The sequence below is a fragment of the Rattus norvegicus genome, chromosome 3, assembly GCF_021556685.1.
Source record: "Rattus norvegicus strain SHRSP/BbbUtx chromosome 3, alternate assembly SHRSP_T2T, whole genome shotgun sequence".
Taxonomy (NCBI): Eukaryota; Metazoa; Chordata; class Mammalia; order Rodentia; family Muridae; genus Rattus; species Rattus norvegicus.
In genome coordinates, this window is record NC_141536.1 from 109,042,865 (window position 1) to 109,056,531 (window position 13,667).

The 13,667-nt window shown below is 42.4% G+C and overlaps 1 protein-coding gene across 4 annotated transcripts in view; it reads left to right on the forward strand.

The window, feature by feature from the left end:
- The window catches only part of LOC120101643 (sodium/nucleoside cotransporter 2-like), a 29,537-nt gene extending 17,115 nt beyond the window's left edge, over window positions 1–12,422 (forward strand). For 2 of the 4 annotated variants that reach the window (XM_087655186.1, XM_087655187.1), the window contains exons 11-18: window positions 6,861–6,986; window positions 7,068–7,198; window positions 7,600–7,768; window positions 7,935–8,132; window positions 8,691–8,772; window positions 10,183–10,281; window positions 10,456–10,567; window positions 11,665–12,422. In XM_087655186.1, the coding sequence (XP_087511312.1) occupies window positions 6,861–6,986; window positions 7,068–7,198; window positions 7,600–7,768; window positions 7,935–8,132; window positions 8,691–8,772; window positions 10,183–10,281; window positions 10,456–10,567; window positions 11,665–11,782 (1,035 nt within the window). In that variant the 3' untranslated portion in view covers window positions 11,783–12,422. The remainder of the gene's footprint in view (window positions 1–6,860; window positions 6,987–7,067; window positions 7,199–7,599; window positions 7,769–7,934; window positions 8,133–8,690; window positions 8,773–10,182; window positions 10,282–10,455; window positions 10,568–11,664) is intronic. The other 2 variants (XR_015684582.1, XR_015684583.1) reach the window with 1 other exon arrangement.
- Window positions 12,423–13,667: the final 1,245 nt, after the last annotated feature.

Below are 13,667 nucleotides of genomic sequence, written 5' to 3' on the forward strand. Positions count from 1 at the left end.
GATCCCATTTGTCAATTCTTGATCTTAGAGCATAAGCCATTGGTGTTTTGTTCAGGAAATTTTCTCCAGTGCCCATGTGTTCAAGATGCTTCCCCACTTTTTCTTCCATTAGTTTGAGTGTATCTGGTTTGATGTGGAGGACCTTGATCCACTTGGACTTAAGCTTTGTGCAGGGTGATAAGCATGGATCAATCTCCATTCTTCTAAATGCTGACCTCCAGTTGAACCAGCACCATTTGCTGAAAAGGCTATCTTTTTCCCATTGGATGGTTTTGGCTCCTTTGTCAAAAATCAAGTGCCCCTAGGTGTGTGGGTTCATTCCTGGGTCTTCAGTTCTATTCCACTGGTCTATCTGCCTGTCTCTGTACCCATACCGTACAGTTTTTATTACTATTGCTCTGTAATCCTGTTGAGTTAAGGGATAGTGATTCCCCTATAAGTCCTTTTATTGTTGAGGATAGTTTTAGCTATCCTGGGTTTTTTGTTATTCCAGATGAATTTACAAATTGTTCTGTCAAACTCTATAACGAATTGGATTGGTATTTTGATGGGGATTGCATTGAATCTGTAGATCGCTTTTGGTAAAATGGCCATTTTTACTATATTAATCCTGCCAATCCATGAGCATGGGAGATCTTTCCATCTTCTGAGATTTTCTTCAATTTCTTTCTTCAGAGGCTTGAAGTTCTTATCATACAGATCTTTCACTTGCTTGGTTAAAGTCGCACCGATGTATTTTATATTATTTGGGACTATTATGAAGGGTGTCTTTCCCTAATTTCTTTCTTGGCTTGTTTCTCTTTTGTGTAGAGAAAGGCTACTGATTTATATGAGTTAATTTTATACCCAGCCACATTGCTGAAGGTGTTTATCCAGGTTTAGTAGTTCTCTGGGGGAACTTTTGGGATCACTTAAATATACTATCATATCATCTGCAAATAGTGATATTTTGACTTCTTATTTTCCAATCTGTATCCCTTTGATCTCCTTTTGTTTTCTGTTGCTCTGGTTAGAACTTCAAGAACTATATTGAATAAGTAGGGAGAGAGTGGGCAGCCTTGTCTAGTCCCTGATTTTAGTGGGATTGCTTCAAGTTTCTCTCCATTTAGTTTAATGTTAGCTACTGGTTTGCTGTATATGGATTTTACTTTGTGTATGTATGGGCTTGAATTCCTATTCTTTCCAGGACGTTTATCATGAAGGGGTGTTGAATTTTTCAAATGCTTTCTCAGCATCTAATGAAATGATCATGTGCTTTTTATCTTTCAGTTTGTTTATACAGTGGATTACGTTGATGTTTTTCCGTATATTAAACTATCCCATCCATGCCTGGGATGAAGCCTACTTGATCATGATGGATGATTGTTTTGATGTGCTCTTGGATTCGGTTTGCCAGAATTTTATTGAGTATTTTTGCATTGATATTCATAAGGGAAATTGGTCTGAAGTTCTCTTTCTTTGTGTGGTCTTTGTGTTGTTTAGGTATAACAGTAATTCTGGCTTCATAGAAGGAATTTGATAGCGCTCCATCTGTTTCAATTTTGTGGAATAGTTTGGATAGTATTGGTATGAGGTCTTTTATGAAGGTCTGATAGAATTTTGCACTGAACCCATCTGGACCTGGGCTCCTTTTGGTCGGGAGATCTTTAATGACGGCTTTTATTTCTTTAGGAGTTATAGGGTTGTTTAAATGGTTTATTTTGTTCCTGATTTAACTTTGATATCTGTCTAGGAAACTGTCCATTTCCTGCAGATTTTCAAGTTTTTTTGAATATAGGCTTTTGTAGTAGCATCTGGTGACTTTTTTGAATTTCCTCTGATTCTGTAGTTATGTCTCCCTTTTCATTTCTAATTTTTTAAATTTGGACATACTCTCTGTGTCCTCTCATTATTCTGGCTAAGGGTTTATCTATCTTGTTGATTTTCTCAAAGATCCAGCTTTTGGTTCTGTTGATTCTTTCTATGGTCCTTTTTGTTTCTACTTGGTTGATTTTAGCTCTGAGTTTGATTATTTCCTGCCTTCCACTCCTCCCGGGTGTATTTGCTTCTTTTTGTTCTAGAGCTTTTAGGTGTGCTGTCAAGCTGCTGATATCTCCTCTTTCTTTCTGCAGGCACTCAGAGCTATGAGTTTTCCTCTTACCACAGCTTTCATTGTGTCCCATAAGTTTGGGTATATTGTGCCTTCATTTACATTAACTTCTAAGAAGTCTTTATTTTCTTTATTTATTTCTTCTTTGACAAGGTTATCATTGAGTAGAGAATTGTTCAACCTCCATGTACATGTGTGCGTTCTTTCCTTATGATTATTGAAGACCATCTTTAGCCTGTGGTGGTCTGAATGGGCATATGGGATTATTTCTATCTTTCTGTACCTGTTGAGGCCCGTTTTTTGACCAATTATATGGTCGATTTTGGAGAAAGTACTATGAGGTGGTGAGAAAGTGGTTTGTTTTAGGATAGAATGTTCTATAAATGTCTGTTAAGTCCATTTGGTTCATGGCTTCTGTTAGTCTGTCTATGTTTCTCTTTACTTTCTGTTTCCATGATCTGTTGATTGATGAGAATGGGGTGCTGAAATCTCCTACTATTATTTTGTGAGGTGAAATGTGTGCTTTGAGCTTTAGTAAGGTTTCTTTTATGTATGTAGGTGCCGTTGTATTTGGAGCATAGATATTTTGATTGAGAGTTATCTTGGTGGATTTTTCCTTTGATGAATGTGAAGTGTCCTTCCTTATCTTTTTTGATGACTTTTGGTTGAAAATCGATTTTATTCAATATTAGAATGGCTACGCCAATTTGCTTCTTCAGATCATTTTCTTGGAAAGTTGTTTTCTCGTGAGGTATTGTCTGTCTTTGTCTCTGAGGTGTGTCTCCTGTAGGCAACAGAATGCAGCGTCCTTATTGCATATCTAGTTTCTTAATCTATGTCTTTTTATTGGGAAATTGAGTCCATTGATGTTGAGATATATTAAGGAATAGTGATTGTTGCTTCCTGTTATATTCATATTTGGATGTGAGATTATGTTTGTGTGGTTTTCTTCTCTTTGTTTTGTTGCCAAGATGATTAGTGTCTTGCTTTTTCTAGGGTCTAGCTTTCCTCCTTATGTTGGGTTTTACCGTTTATTATCCTTTGTAGGGCTGGATTTGTAGAAAGATATTGTGTAAATTTGGTTTTGTCATGGAATATCTTGGTTTCTCCATCTATGTTAATTGAGAGTTTTGCTGGATACAGTAACCTGTGCTGGCATTTGTGTTCTCCTAGGGTCTGTGTGACATCTGTCCAGGATCTCCTGGCTTTCAAAGTCTGTGGTGAGAAGTCTGGTGTAATTCTGATTAGTCTGCCTTTATATGTTACTTGACCTCTTTCCCTTACTGCTTTTAATATTCTTTCTTTCTTTTGTGCATTTGGTGTTTTGACTATTATGTGAATGGAGGAGTTTCTTTTCTGGTCCAATCTATTTGGAGTTCTGTAGGCTTCTTGTATGTTTATGGGCATCTCTTTCTTTAGGTCAGGGAAGTTTTCTTCTATGATTTTGTTGAAGATATTTACTGGTCCTTTGAGCTGGGAGTCTTCACTCTCTTCTATACCTATTATCCTTAGGTTTAATCTTCTCATTGAGTCCTGGATTTCCTGTATGTTTTGGACCAGTAGCTTTTTCTTTTACATTATCTTTGACTGTTTTGTCGATGATTTCTATGGAATCTTCTGCTCCTGAAATTCTCTCCTCTATCTCTTGTATTCTGTTGCTGATGCTTGTATCTGCGGCTCCTTGTCTCTTCCTTTGGTTTTCTATATCCAGGGTTGTTTCCCTTTGTCCTTTCTTTACTGCTTCTATTTGCAGTTTTAATTCCTTCACCTGTTTGATTGTATTTTCCTGGAATTCTTTCAGGGATTTTTATGATTCCTCTCTATATGCTTCTACTTGTTTATTTATGTTTTCCTGCATTTCTCTTAGGGAGTTCTTCATGTCTTTCTTTAAGTCCTCCATCATGATCACATGTGATTTAAAATCAAGATCTTGCTTTTCTGGTGTGTTTGGATATTCAGTGTTTGCTTTGATTGGAGAATTGGGCTCTGATGATGCCATGTTGTCTTGATTTCTGTTGCTTGGGTTCCTGTGATTGCCTCTCGCCATCAGGTTGTCTCTGGTGTTACCTTTTTCTGCTATTTCTGACAGTGGCTTGACTGTCCTATAGGCCTGTGTGTCAGGAGTGCTGTAGACCTGTTTTCCTCTTTTCTTTCACCCAGTTATGGGAACAGAGTGTTCTGCTTTCAGGCATGTAGTCCTTCCTGTCTATTGGCTTTCAGCTGTTCCTGTTGGCTTGTGTCCTAAGTTCCCCAAGCAGGTTGCTTGGAGCAGAAATGTTGATATTACCTCTGGTCTCAGGCCTGTAGTCGTTCCTTGAGGCTGGGGTTCAGCTCTCTGTGAGGGCAGTTACAAGAAAGGCCTCCCCCTCTTTCTCCCGGGTCCCTGTGCACAGGGGGCCCAGATGGCGCTTGGTGTTTTCCTCTAGTGTCAGAAATGTGGGCAGAGCGTAGTCTTCTCTGGTTTCCCTGGTGTGTCTACCCCTCTGAAGGTCTAGTTCTTCTTCCCATGGGATTTGGGTGCTTGGAGCTGTTTGACGGGGTCCCTTCAGATTCGGGCCCAGTGTGGACTGTAGGGCTCCTGCAGCATGAGTGCACCTATCTTCCTGTTCCCAGCATCCCCATACAATTTCCTCTTGGGCCAGGGTTGTAGGCAAAGTGCACAGTACTGGAAGGCTCTCCTGCCCTGCGGTCTCAAGAGTCCCCACATGTCTGGGCAATCAGCTCTCTCTCCCATGGTGTTTGGGAGCAGGGAGCTGTGGGCCAAGATCAGCGAGGTTCAGGCAGAGCTAGAAACCACAAGTGTCTGGTCCCAGAGGAATTTTGCCTTTGTGTGTCCTAAGTCCACCAGGCAGGTCACATGGAGCAGAAAAGTTGGTCGTACCTCTGGTCTTGGGCCTAAAGTCGCACCTTGGGGTTGGGTTCCAGCTTGCCGTGAGGGGAGTAACCGGAAACCCTTCCTGGTTTTCTAAGACATGGTGTTATGTAGCCCAGACTGACCTCATAGTCACTATGTGGTTGAGTTTGAACTGGAATTTCTGAACTTCCTGCCTCCCTCTCCCAAGTGCTGGGCATATAGGCATGTGTCACCAAGAATCTTGATGTGCTCATTTTTCTTGTGAAAAGCAGAGAAATGAAGACTGTGGGGTAGTCAATCCCTTATGAAAGTCCTCAGAGGGTCTTGGAAAACTCAGTTCCTTGCTTGACCCTAGATGACTAACACACAGTCAAGACACACTATTTAGAAGGTTGTTCTTAGCCACTGATGCAGCTTCTCACACAGGATTGTAGGTGAAAGTCCTAGTCTCCTAACCTTATTCCCTCTTGAGCTAGGAAGAATGGCTGAGCTACCTCTACTTTCTTGCTGTGAATTCCTGTGGCTTTCCAAGGTGTCTGGGGAGGCAATGGCTTGTCTTTCTCAGGACTAGCAGGGCTCTTCTTCACACAGCATCTTTCTCAGTGCATCTATCTGTGTGGTAGAAGAGGAAGTGTTTGTGTGGAATGGGTGTCTTTCCCCTTTGCTGTGATGAACCACCATGGAAAAAGGCATATAAAGAGAGAAGGGAATTATTGTACTCATAGTCTGAGAGTACAGCCATCCTGTGGGGAAGAGCTTGGTGACAGGAGCTTAAGGCAGCTGAAGAGTGATGTTGGTGCCCAGCATCCAGGATCCAAGCCTAGGGAGTGGGTCTTCCCACTTCAGTTCACCTAATTAAAATGAGCTCACACAGGCTGACCTATCAAGATAACCCCTCACAGGCATCCCTAGAGTCATTTTTAAGGAGATTCTATCAATTATTGATAATGAACATTAACCATTCCAGTGTTAAATCTATGCTATCGACTGGTCAAATCAACATTAGGGACAATTGTTTTTCAAATGAGTAAGAAATTAACATTGGGGTCTTTCTCTCCCAAAGCTTTGGGTTACTTATCTGCTTTTGATCTATTTTCAGAATATGTCTAGATTTTTTCATGATCTTACATATTGCTAAAATCATTTATAATCAGTTGAATTTTTCAACCTAGACTCTAATCTTCTAGGAATCTTGCATGAATGTTCTTAGTAGCTAATAAATCCTTTTGCTGACACTTATTAAAGGATAAATGACCTCATGGATTGAGTTAGGAAATTTCCTCTCTGAATCTTCCTAATTAATAGGCAATTACAGATGTTTCATTAAAAATTGCATTGTGCTTATTTAATACCTCTCTCTCTCTCTCTCTCTCTCTCTCTCTCTCTCTCTGTGTGTGTGTGTGTGTGTGTGTATGTGTGTAAGTGCTCTTGTATCATGGCTCTCATGTGGAGGTTAGAAGACAACTTGTAGATGTTGGTTTCTTCTTTCCTTCTATCTACCATGTGGGTTCTAGATATTGTCCTCAGGTCTTCTGGCTGAACTTTCTTGCTGGCTTGACAGTATTTTCTTATTATTTCATAAAGCATTTGCTTACACAAGCTATTTTCAGTTCCTTTAATGCATGCTTTATAGGCATCTAGTGTGCGATCAACAAGTGAGCTCTATGCTATAATTTATTCGCTAGGTGCATGGATTTAGGCATGGCAAATAAAGTGAATGATCACCAGTTGTCTACAGTATTCTATAACATGATATAGGAACACTTGAAAACAGACCAGCAAGGAGATGATTGGGTAGGACTTTGTCCACTAGCTGGAAGGGCATGTATCTGATAGGCCCATTCCCTTCCTGGGCTAAGCAGTTTGACATGAGGAGTAATACTCTCTCGGTATGTGACTATTTCTCTTTGTTTTTAGACAGAGGCACCTCTGCTCATCCGTCCCTACCTTGCAGACATGACCCTCTCTGAAATCCATGCAGTGATGACTGGAGGCTTTGCTACTATAGCAGGCACAGTGTTGGGAGCCTTCATATCCTTTGGGGTGAGGCACAGTCAACAGAATCGCTCTTGGTGCACCCATGTTGAGCCCTATAGTGGTGCTAATCCCCATCTGGCTTTACAGATTGATGCATCATCCTTGATTTCTGCCTCAGTGATGGCTGCCCCTTGTGCACTTGCCTTGTCCAAACTGGTATATCCAGAAGTAGAAGAGTCCAAGTTCAAGAGCAAGGAGGGAGTGAAGCTGCCTCGAGGGTGAGCAGGGGACAATTCAGGAGATGGTGATGTGTGCTACCTAGAGAAGCCTAGTGCACTAGAGACTTCCAGTTTCCCCAAAGGAAGAAGGTCTGTTACCCCATGTCCCCTTTTGCTATTTTGGCTTCCCAGCTAATCATTTTCAATTTTTGTTTTGTTTGGGTTTAACTTTCCCACCTGTATTAGTGCCTTATATAAAAATATTCCAAGTTCTAGGCATCAGACTTTCATAGCAAGAGCATCTGAATCACTTCAGAGAAAGAATTGCTAAGGAGTCACATCACCCCTCACAGTGGCTGGCTGCCCACTTCTTCCACTTTAGGGTCAATGGAGCTTCTCCTCTCTGAGGAGCTGAGACTACTGTAGGTAGCATATTCTTTCTCTATGCCCAATAACCACAGGGAAGAGAGGAATATTCTGGAAGCCGCGAGCAACGGAGCCACAGATGCCATAGGCCTTGTTGCTAATGTTGCAGCCAACCTGATTGCCTTTCTGGCTGTATTGGCCTTCATCAATTCTACCCTTTCCTGGCTGGGGGAAATGGTGGATATCCATGGACTCACTTTCCAGGTAAAGTCTTATATGTGTTGGGCTTGTTTTCCTGACCCTCTGTAAGCTGAAAGCCTGAGGCAGAGAAGGTGGTGGAGAAAGGAGAGGAGCCTAAGTGTCTGGAGTGACTCCTGGCACCTGACCTTTGTTGTCTTCTCTTCCTTTCCCTTCTTTCTCTCTCCCTCAGGTCATCTGCTCCTATGTCCTAAGGCCAATGGTTTTCATGATGGGTGTACAGTGGGCAGACTGCCCATTGGTGGCTGAGATAGTGGGAGTCAAATTCTTCATAAATGAATTTGTGGCCTATCAACAACTGTCTCAGTACAAGAACAAACGTCTCTCTGGAGTCGAAGAGTGGATCAATGGCGAGAAACAGTGGATTTCTGTAAGTGACAATCCAGCAAATAACAGAGCGAGAAGCATATCTGAGGGAAGGCACAATGTGCCACACAAATATTGGGGGCCCAAGGTGTTTCTTAGTGTCCCAGCCTAAGCACGAGACAAGCAGAAGCATGTGTGTCAGTACTCAAGCTTCTGCTTCAGGTCTGTGTTCTTTCTCTTTTGCATTCTGACCCAACTTTGATCTATGAGCTGATTGCTGTTCCTTACATTGGGACTGTCCAAAGAACATATCTTCTCCTGGATGTCCTACTTCCATTTATGTGCACATTCAAACGTCTATGAAACAACCTTTCTTGCCTCTGCCTTTGCATCTAGGTCATTTTCTCTGTCTCTTTAATAAGAATCCTGTTGGGTCAGGAGTTGTGTAGTATTACCATATCATGACAGTGGTTGTAACTGGGGCTGGTTGTTTTCTGAGCACCATTTGTGATTCCTTAGAGCACTGTAAGAAAGTTTTGGTGTGCCCTGGAACTTCCAACCTGGTTCTGAGCCTAGGTTGGAATTTACTAGGACTAAATTTATCTACTTGTTTCCCCCCCAGGTGAAGGCTGAAATCATTGCAACATTTTCTCTCTGTGGATTTGCCAATCTTACTTCCATAGGGATCACACTGGGAGGCTTGAGTGAGTTGTTCAATTCCCCCAGGTCCTCTACATGCCAGGCAGATCCAGCCTTAGCTCACTGCAAAGCTGAGGTTCCCTAGAGAAGCTGGAATGAAGTGGCCTTCTTAGGCCACACATAACTCAGAGCTAACGCAGTCAGTCTGACTACCGTATATCCTTTATAATCGATGTCTTATCTCCCTCTTCTCCTTTCTCCAAGGCACAAATGGGCTTTATTTTTATCTTCTTTTTAAGAAAGAGGTTATGAAAATTATATTTCTATCTTGCTCCTTAAACTGCCAAAAGTACTTTCTGAAATTAACCTACTCAACAGTTTTTAACTTTATAGGAGCGATATTTGTGCAGGAATTTAAAAATGCCAAATATAAACACGAGACATATCAGATAAGTGGAGTCAGTGAGTATCATATCTCGTTGGGTAAAAGCCGAGAGTCCCGGAGTACTGAGGAGTAGTTAGTACTTGAAGCAGAGGTATTCAGGGTGCTGACTCTGGGTGATGGTTGGAGGAATACCAAGAGAGAGGGAGTGGTCCTGCAGGGCCGTGTGTGTGTGTGTGTGTGTGTGTGTGTGTGTGTGTGTGTGTGTGTGTGTATGTGTGTGTGTGTGAGAGAGAGAGAGTCTCTGTGTATGTGTGTGTGTTTGTTTGTGGTGTGTGTGTGTGTGTGTGTGTGAGAGAGAGAGAGAGAGAGAGAGAGAAAGAGAGAGAGAGAGAGAGAGAGAGAGAGAGAGAGAGAGAGAGAGAGAGTCTCTGTTTATGTGTGTGTGCTGTGTCTGAGTTTCTTTCAAAATCTCGAGTTGAGCCCTTGGAAGAGCCAAGTTAGAAATGGGTCTAAGAAGCAATTAAATATGAAATGAATGTTAAAATGTCATTTATGGCTATCATATTCTGGGATAGATTCACTAAATTTATGTCATTGATAGCTGATTAAATCGTGTGAAGATGAAACAATTTCCTTTTGGGTTATCTTTTTTCTCTCTGTTAAACACTCATCCATATTTCTGTATGTTTGTCACATGATAGCTGTGACTCTGAGCTGGGTTTAAAATGGTCCATATAGTTCCAGTCTGGACTTAACAGTGTAGATCTCAACTGGCCAACACAGGCACCTGTGCCTGCTTGAGGTGCTCAGAGCCCAGCTTGATTCAGATTTATCTTGAATGTGTTCCAGAACCACTGAGGTAAGGGTCAGATATACAATCCTTGATCCAGGAGAAGTCTGAGTTATAAATCAAGACTAACTTATGTATACACCTCTTAAGGAAGGTTAACAGCCTTAGATGATTTGTCAAAGAACACTATTCATTGGACCTGCTTTTTTTCTTTTTTTGCATTCTTCTATTGGGGACTCATGGGCTACACCTCCTTGCTGTGTGAGGAAGATATCAATTGCTTTCTATTGTTTCCTACAGCATCCATGGTTCCCCAACGGAAGAGTGACTTGTGCAAGCTTGTGGTCAGGGCCCTCTTCACAGGTGCCTGTGTTTCCTTCATCAGTGCCTGTATGGCAGGTAGGTGGCCAAGCATGGTCTCTTGCAGAGATAACAGGATCTCTCTCAGAAGGTTTATTTAACTAACCATCCATCCCACAGACACCTAATCTACATCCAACCAAGCAGTACAGACCTTTGGGGGCCATGTACCAAATCTTCCTCCTTGAAGTCATTCTTATCTCCTCCATGCAGGAATCCTCTATGTTCCCAGAGGTGCTGAAACTGACTGTGTCTCATTCTTAAACACAAATTTCACCAGTAGAACCTATGAGACATATGTGTGCTGCAGAGAGCTCTTCCAGAGGTAGGCGAGCACCAGGGTTACTGCTCCTTCTTAGCATATCCTCTTACACGAAGGGGACTTCTGTATGTTGGGAGAGCAAGGCTGTGAGTACAGCGCCATGGAAGCTGTATGGGGTGCATGAGACACAACAGATGTTAGCTCTATAACAGGTTAAGAAACCAAGTAAAAGTAAGCAAGTCACTAAATTCCTTTACTGCTAAAGCGGAATTTATAAACTGGATAGATTGTTCTTCTGTTTGTCGGTCCTAATTGGTGTTCTCAGTGGATTTTCTAAAGGTATAATCTAAGAGTCATTGGCATCTAGAAACCAAAAGAAATGTTTTCAGGGGCTGAAAACACCAAACAATGCCACTCACAAGTCAACTGGCATCTGGCTCACGTAGTTCAGATGCTACTCTTGCAGAGGGACTAGGAGGCTGCTGTTGGGGAGGACCCGAGTCCTAGTTCCCCATGCATACTGGGTGCTTCCAACTATCTGAACTCCGGCTCTAGAGGGGTCCCATGCTTAAGTCCTCTGCAGGCACCTCCACTATGCACACACCCACTCCTGCCCATGGACATATAATTGGGATCTGTCTGTCTGTCTATGCATGTAAGAATAAAGGGTAGGATTTGAGGGACGGTAAGTGGGAGGGGGTGGAGGGAGGAAAAGTGGGTGAAAGTGACATAATTCTGTTTCTGTTTGAATGAAATGAAAATCAAAAAATTGAAAAGAGAAATACCTTTGTCTAATTAATTTATACCAATGAAGTATAGACAGTTTTTTCTTTCTCAAGAGGAAAGTGGCCCTAGGTAGTCAGCTTATATTTTTATTAAATTGAATTCTGAATCATTTATAAGGCCTTTTCCCTCTCAACTGTGTGTAAATGACATTTCTAACTGGATGAGTTTAGGAGCTGGGCCCCGTGCAGACAATGGTCAGGGTTCTGTACTAACATTAACTAAAGGGGCAAACTTCGTTCGGTTGGGTCTCATTTCACTGGTTATGACAACAGATCTACTCAGAGTAGGTTTGCTTTCTGCTACTTGGAAAACTTGTTGATATATTGCGCTGCCTTGTTTGTGTCTCACCCATGTGTCTGGTTTTATCGTTTCAGTACTTTGCTGAATGGCACCAACATGGCTTCTTTCTTAGGCCCTTGGCAAGACAAGGAGTCCAGCCTCAGGAATCTTGCTAACTGCTGTTACCTCTATACCAGCACTGTGTGTGCCTGAGGCTGGTGGGGCCATTCCATGACAGTTCTTATAGAACAGATTTGTATTACCAAATATATCTTCATGTACTTAGGCTTCCCATTCTCTGAGAACCGCACTAAACTCCACAAAATGAAAGTCCTGATCTCACTGTGGCTCTGTATAAAAACGAGCACCCACCTTTCCACTGGCGTGCCACATAGCAGATGTGAAATTCATTATAGACCCTCTTGAGCCAAAGTATGGTGGGAATGTAGCTAAGGGGGAAATATATGTGTGGTAAGTTCTAGGATGGAGATTCAACCCCTGGCCAGGGCCAGAGTGGGGAGATGGGGAAATCCAAGTAGATGCTTAGATTTAACTTGGGGATGGTGGCACACCCCTGTGGTCGCTTACCTTTAAGCTCAGAGCTAAGGGGATTGCCCCAGATCCAAATCAAGCCTGGCCTGAACCCCAAAGTCTTTCACAGAAGTAAAAGAGTAGAGGCCATGTCCTCGGGCAGGGGTGGAGGTGAGAGAATATATTTTTAAAATTATATGGGAAACACATGTGAATACTTAATGATAACATTTTTATTGACAAAGATTTATAAACTTTAAAACCATTTTCATTTTCATACAGTAATAAAATCTTTCTGTAATAAAGTGTTTTTTAAAAGGTATTTTTTAAAAATTGTGTGCATGTGTGTGTCTCTGTGAGTTTGTACTTGTAAAATGCAGATGCCAGAGGAGCCCTGAGGTGGGGGCCACCTGCACCTGGAGTTACATTGGTCCTGAGACACCCAACATGGGGGCTGGAGATTGCACTCCTGTCTGCTGCAGGAGCAGTACACACATAATCAGGGAACCATCTTCTAACCCAACATGTAAAATCCCAAGGAATGCTCATTCTTGAAAAGGCCCTTACTTTGTTTTGGCATTCTCGTTTAGTGCCAGTTACCTGTACTTTGGGTTTAGATAGAACCCTTTAAAATAGTTTTTGACCATCTAAATGAATCACCCTGTAAAAAGCTGAGTTAGACCCTGAGATGATTTCTCTGAACAGAAATGGATAAGGGGCTCTCACCGGGGCTACTCAACAGTCACTCCAGCTCCCTCACCTCTCTTGAATTCAACTCCTCAGTAAGGGGCCACGTTTGGGTGACACATGCCTTGGATCTCTGTGAGTTTGAGGCCAGATTGGTCTATGTGGTGAGTTTCAGGAGAGCCTGGGCTACATAGAGAGACCTTATTTCCAAAATTTAGAAGAAATAAAAAACAAAAATGCAATAGAGACTCTGTGGGACTTATGGTCTGGTGCTGGTGCCGTGCTGAAGAACCCGGGAGCTGTCAGGTGTACAGGTGACAGAGGCAGTGCCATAGACAGCAATGCTTCCATGGAGTTACTCAGAGCCACAGGTCACAGAGAGACTGGGTGTCCAAGAACACTTGGCATGATTGGGTCATCATCAGTAGGCTAGAGGCCATGGAAGACACCAAGAAAGCCAATCGTTTGTCACACTCTCAGTGTGGGTTTTGGGCATCGAATCCAGGGGTTCAGCAAGCAGTTTACCGACTGAGCCATCTCTCTAGCCCAAGATTAGCTTTAAAATAATTAGTTTATTTTACTGTGTGTGTATGTGTACATGCCTCTGTGTGTGTGTGTGTGTGTGTGTGTGTGTGTCCTGTTTGCTCGAGTGTATCTGTCTGTCTGTCCAAGTATGCAGGCCAAATCAGCAATCAGAGCATTGCAGTGTGAGAAGTCAGGTCTGTCCTGCCACCTTGTGGAATCTGGAGATTGGTGTCAGGTCTCCAACCTCTGTGCTAGCTCCTCTACCCACTAGTCCATGTTACCAACTGTGGATTGGTGTCTATATGCAGGTGAGGGCAGGCTCATGATAAGGCCAGGCCTGTGAGTGGCAGTGAAA